This window comes from Pterocles gutturalis, unplaced genomic scaffold (assembly GCF_000699245.1).
Source record: "Pterocles gutturalis isolate BGI_N339 unplaced genomic scaffold, ASM69924v1 scaffold18243, whole genome shotgun sequence".
Classification (NCBI taxonomy): Eukaryota; Metazoa; Chordata; class Aves; order Pterocliformes; family Pteroclidae; genus Pterocles; species Pterocles gutturalis.
In genome coordinates, this window is record NW_010118514.1 from 1,015 (window position 1) to 7,094 (window position 6,080).

General features: G+C 36.8%; 1 protein-coding gene across 1 annotated transcript; it reads left to right on the top strand.

Moving 5' to 3' along the window:
* Window positions 1–293: 293 nt before the first annotated feature.
* HMGB1 (high mobility group box 1) lies at window positions 294–5,879 on the top strand. The gene is made up of 4 exons (XM_010076241.1): window positions 294–458; window positions 744–889; window positions 1,866–2,040; window positions 4,084–5,879. The coding sequence occupies exons 1-4, from the start codon at window positions 309–311 to the stop codon at window positions 4,258–4,260; spliced, it is 648 nt and encodes a 215-aa protein (XP_010074543.1). The 5' UTR covers window positions 294–308; the 3' UTR covers window positions 4,261–5,879.
* Window positions 5,880–6,080: the final 201 nt, after the last annotated feature.

Sequence of the window (6,080 nt, forward strand, 5' to 3'; positions counted from 1 at the left end):
TCCACCACAGTAATTGCCTTGAGATTGCTTGGAAGGGACATCTGTGTTTGCAGGAGACCAGAGTGGCATGTTCTGAAGGCCTTTTGAGAGTTCAGGTTGTTTGTGTCTAGGTCACCTTAGACAGTGATGACAGAACTCTTCAGTAAATTTTGCAGAAGCAAAACTTCTTCCCATTGTATGAGTTTGGAATACTGCTCCGATGGATCTTGTTTGGCATCGTCCTTGGTTGTGGCTTACTTCTTGCCTTGGTTTGTAAAAACTACAGGTTTTAAAGATGTCTCTTTCTTTGTTATAGAAAATCATAAAAAATGGGCAAAGGTGATCCTAAGAAGCCGAGAGGGAAAATGTCTTCATACGCCTTCTTTGTGCAAACCTGCCGGGAGGAGCACAAGAAGAAACATCCAGATGCTTCAGTGAACTTTTCAGAGTTCTCAAAAAAATGCTCAGAACGATGGAAGGTAGGAATAACCACTTTAAAAAACCCACAAAACCTTAAATGACTGCTTTGTGTGGAAACACTATTTGAAATAGTAAATTATTTCTTTAAAAGTTGAGGTTTTAGATAAGTATGAAGTAGAGTTGTAAGATTAGTGGTAGCTATTCATTAATCTTGCCTTACCTTTAGCTCCCCCAACTGAAATTTTGGAATGGACTTGGTTATGTTTTTAAATCGTAAAATACCATTTTGATCCTTATGGGTCCCTTCCAACTTGAGATATTCTGTGGTTTTAATTGCCTTCCAGACTATGTCTTCTAAGGAGAAAGGGAAGTTTGAAGATATGGCAAAGGCTGATAAGCTTCGTTATGAAAAAGAAATGAAAAACTATGTACCACCTAAGGGAGAGACAAAAAAGAAGTTTAAGGACCCAAATGCACCGAAGAGGCCTCCGTAAGTACATTTCTAGTTTTAGGTTATCTTGTTTGGGACCACCACGCTGGAGTGTCTATAAAATGATAATTTTATTCAGGTTTAGGACCTTTAGAAATACAAGAATACATGATTTTTCTGACCAGTGGCATAAAAATAGGTTGAAATTTTAGTTACAAGTACTAGGTTTTTATTTTCAGGCTGTCCCACTTTATCAAAGTTGGAATAATGTCAGCTGTTAAAAGTAGATGCAAAAATCGATGATATGCAGTTCTGGCTATTTTTCCAGTTTCTGTTAAGAGGGTAATTCTAGAGTAAAATGGCGGTAAAATATTTCAGTCCCTGCTCTCCCCACTTGTTGGCTTGAGCAGAATTTTCTGTTGGCAGTCCATTTGAAATTAGAGGCTTTTGCACAGAACAGGTTAGAGGAATGATCTTGCACAAAACCGGCTTGGAGAATTAAAACTTCGGCCACTACATGAAGACAACTGACTTTAGGTTCACCTCCTAGACACAAACACTTTGTAGGGATGCATTTTTTTGGTGTGTTTAAAATGGAACTAACGCTGAAAGGAACAGGGAAGTTCCTGTACAGGGGAATGTTCTTACTTGGGCTAATGCTGTCATCTGGAAATCCTAATTTTCATAACAAATATTTCAGCTTCCCTGCCTTTAACAGTGTTGATATAACATTTGCTCCCCTGGTATCATTCACTCATTCTCAGTTTTAAGATTTAGTCTGCACATGGTATGTGAAATTTGCCCTTCTGGGGGTCCTGCCAAAAATGGGACCAGATGGGCAGCATTACTTAAAAAACCAGGATGCCTAAGTTTTCAAAGTAGTTTGTTCAGTACTAATACCTTCCACTGATAATAGCATTTGTCTCACTTTTAGGTGCTTTTCCAAAATGATCTTAAGAAACATTAATAAGGGTAACAAAACTTTCTGTTATAGTAAAGTCTAAAATTAAAATAATCTCTTTTTTTTCCTCTGTAGTTCGGCTTTTTTCTTGTTCTGCTCTGAGTTTCGTCCAAAAATCAAAGGAGAACATCCTGGTCTGTCCATTGGGGATGTAGCAAAGAAACTGGGAGAGATGTGGAACAACACTGCTGCAGATGATAAACAGCCTTATGAAAAAAAGGCTGCTAAGCTGAAGGAGAAGTATGAAAAGGTAACATTAATGTTTATGGAGATGGTTTGGGGAGGTCAAGCCTCATTTTAGGTGTTTTTTCCCTTCCCGTGTACTCTGATACCGGATGTTGCAAATTATAGTATGCTAATTACAAATTTCATTGTATTTGTTGGAAAATATCATATAAGGGGGCAGATGGATTGTTACCATAACACTGAATTGCAGTCCTTTGTGTTGAACTACTTGCATTCATCTGTAATTCAGGACCATCAATGATGGTTTAACAGATACCATGGTGTCTGTATTGTTATTAAAACAATAGGTCACAGCAGTATCTGAGTTAAGTTGGTAGTATTAAGTAATTCTAGTAAAGAATGAATTGTCTCTCCCTAGTTTAGGAGGTATTGATGAGCGTCCCTGAACATTAGGATAGTTGATACACATAGATACTTTTTAAAATTTATTCTTGGGGTAAGGGTGGAACACTAAGGAGATGCTAGTTTTAAATATGGTTTATGTGTACCTGGTTTGTCTCCATCTCCTTTCTAGTAATTAATGTAGGTAATAATACATCTGAAGCAGCATGTCATACAGTTTCTTGAGTTATTAAAGCTAAATCCCGCCATCATAATTGGAGCTATAGAATTGTGTTGCCCACATAGGGTAGTGCTGTGTGGGATTTTATTTCCAGTGGCAGATTCCCATCCCAGTATGAAGAAACCAAGGAAGAGGGGATGCCCATTAGCATTCCTTGATGATGTTTTACAATGGGTCAGCAACCACCTGTAACTAATGTATATCACATATATCCATTTGTGTACCATGGCCTTCGTTTGGGTATTTCTCCTCCTGTCAAACAAAGCCACTTAAAAATAGTAGCATAAGAGTGAGCAATGTGGTCCCTTTGAGTCCTAATTATGTGCTGGAGAGGAATTGCAGGTCTAGAAGCTTTCCCACATTGTCCTTCCTGTGCAACTTAAACTCCTCAGTGTGGTAATTGTTTTTACATACAACCAAGGCAACTCATAAGAGATTTTTTAAATGGTAGAGTTATTAATCTTTATTCCCAGATATTTTAATCTTCCCTAGTGTTGTCTTTATTTCTTACACTTACCAATGGGGTTTTAAGGTGCAGTAATGTCAGTATTTCACTGCTTGGCCTTTGGCTTAGTGGCTATTGTAGCTTCTAAAAATTTCATGCTAAGCTTTAAGGGAGTCTGAGGGAACTGTAAGATTAGTGATGTAATGTTTACCAGCTAGGGAATATTTAAAGATTTGGACGATCTGTGTAAAGGTGTTGATGTTTCTGTGTAGCTGGTATGTTTAAGTCTTGTAGGTCAATTCTGTTACATAATTGGTTTTATTATTTTGGCACAAAGTTGGGAAGTCTAACTGCTTTTTTTGGCTTCGTCTTCCAGGTACGGTTTTGACTTCCCTGTAACGGGAACTAAATTTTGTGCATTATAAATGACTAGAATAAATTTATTGCATGCAGAAGGTGGCACTGTCTACCCTTTAATCAAGTTCTTATACCTTTTATTTTGTAAACTTCAGTTAGGCAGAATTCTGTGTAATTGCTCTTCGCTGAGGCATAACATTGCAAATACTAGGCCATGTCATCCTAATATGTTTCAGATGGCTAATTACAATTTTGTGCCTCAACCAAGGTTTTTCCTGTGCATTTCCTTAGGCATTGTAGAAGGTAGGGCTAGAAAGGGACCTTAAGAGGTCTCCCTACTTCATTTCCTTATGGGATAGTGGGCTCAGCTGTGCCTTTACCATCCAAGAGAGCAGCTTTTCCAACCTTTTCCCAGAAGCCTAACAGCAGAGATTCCTTAACAGCTGTAAGCAGCATGTGCCAGCATGCCAGTATTATTTCTGTGAGAGAGGGTTCACCTTTCTTTGGCATTGGGCCTCAGTTCACCTTGTAACTGAAGCTCCAGCTTCTGGTCCTACCCCAGTGGATGTGGAGAAGGGGCAGGTACCTGGCTGGCTCTGGTTTCGTAAGTACAGTTTGGAAGTTGCTCAGAGTTCTTAGCTGGTTAAATCTTTGAGAGATTCTTCCTGCTTTTCTCCTCCAAGGATATTGCTGCATACCGGGCCAAAGGTAAGGTTGATACAGGCAAAAAAGTAGTTGCCAAGGCTGAGAAGAGCAAGAAGAAGAAGGAGGAGGAGGAAGATGAGGATGAAGACGAAGAGGATGAAGATGATGAAGAAGAGGAAGAGGAGGAGGAGGAAGATGATGATGATGATGAATAAGTCTCTTTTAGAGCAATTTCTTTCTTGTCTATAAAGCATTTAACCCCCCTGTACACAACTCACTCCTTTTAAAGAAAAAAAATTGAAATGTAAGGCTGTGTAAGATTTGTTTTTAAACTGTACAGTGTCTCTTTTTTTGTATAGTTAACACACTACCGAATGTGTCTTTAGATAGCCCTGTCCTTAGTGGTATTTCAATGGCCACTAACCTTGCCTGGTACAGTGTGGGGGTTGTAAATTGGCATGGGAGTTTTAAAGCAGGTTCTTGTTGGTGCACAGCACAAATTAGTTATGTAAGGGGATGTAGTTCATTTTTCATCTTCGGTTGTCTCTGATGCATCATAAAAATAATTGTTGTTCTGTTAACTGAATACCACTCTGTAATTGCAAAAAGGAAAAAAAAAAGTTGCAGCTGTTTTGTTGACATTCTGAATGCTTCTAAGTAAATACAATTTTTTTATTAGTATTGTTGTCCTTTTAATAGGTGCCCTCGAAAAAATCAATTTTTTTTTTTTTTTTTTCTTTTTTTTTTTTTTTTTTTTTTTTTTTTTTTTGAGGGGAACTCATCTTTTGCTTTATTGAATGCCCGTTTGGGATCACGGGAATATTACAGTTTTCATCTTTCATGTAACCAGCTGATAAACAAAGCTTTGATCTGCATACCCTGCATAATCATGATAGGGTAAGAAAAGAAATATATAGGCTTACGATGAAAGAATATTCTTCCGTAACTGGAAACAAAACAAAAAATTCAGTCTCAACAAACGGATCTTTGTTCAGATTTTTGTGAAATGTAATATTCTATTGAGTTGCATGAGTTTACCAGTCTTGGAGAGTTGAGAAGTATAGAGTTCAATTTTACAGAAATTAAATACTTTTGGGGGGGTGGGGAGGAACGGAATGTTAAATTTTGTCCTAGAAGGACCCATAGGAAGAGTGTATGTCCATCCAGTGTAGAGAAATTTACATGTGTGACTCTGTTACCATGTAATGGAAGTTGTATTTGTAAATCTCTGAACACTTGAGAGCGATGAGCGTACCTAAAATGTGTAAAGTTAAAATAATGAAATTACCATATTATTTTTTGGTGACAGGTCTGGTGATGGCCACGGGCTTTATACCATGAAACTCTCCTGGTAGCAAATGGCCCACAAGAAATGATTTTTCTTTCTAAGATTTCTATAAATGGTACCATTATTATTTGTTAAATCTATGTAAATTCATATTTGTATTCTTGAAATTCTAGTTTTAGCCCTTTAAACAAAGTTGTATATTGTCTCAAATTGAAAATGAGATAAGATGTATTTTTCCTGTTAGGTTTTATACCGCACTCTTGATGTTTGCCCATTTTTAAGTTAAATATAGCTGTATGGAAAAGTACATTTTATTAAATTTTGCATTAAAAAGTCAAATGTTTATGGTATACCAATAACGTCTAATTTGGTCAAATATAGTTCTCTTCCAAAACCAAAGCTAAGGGTTTTTTTGCATATTTAGTAAAACTTCAAGTGCTGGCAACTGTAACTATTTTCACATATACCTGCTTACCAGTTTGGGGGACAATTTGGCAATTTTGTGGTTACAAAATTATGGTTCTCTTAAGTGCCAGTGTTTAAAAAAAAAAAAAAAAAAAAAGCATTCTTGTAATTTTACACGCTTTTGTGATGGAGTATTGTTTTGTTATACAATTTTGACTTTCAGATTCTTATTTCAATTTGCATTTATGTATAACTTCAGGAGAAATATTGAACATCTGAATCCTGGATGATACTAATAAACTAATAATTGCAGAGGTTTTAAATACTTAGTTAAATGGCTTA

Coding starts and splice junctions, on each gene's coding strand:
- HMGB1 (XM_010076241.1), top strand. CDS start 309: ATGGGCAAAGGTGATCCTAAGAAGCCGAGAGGGAAAATGTCTTCATAC. Junction 890..1,865: donor AATGCACCGAAGAGGCCTCC/GTAAGTACATTT, acceptor TTTCCTCTGTAG/TTCGGCTTTTTTCTTGTTCT. Junction 2,041..4,083: donor TGAAGGAGAAGTATGAAAAG/GTAACATTAATG, acceptor TTCTCCTCCAAG/GATATTGCTGCATACCGGGC.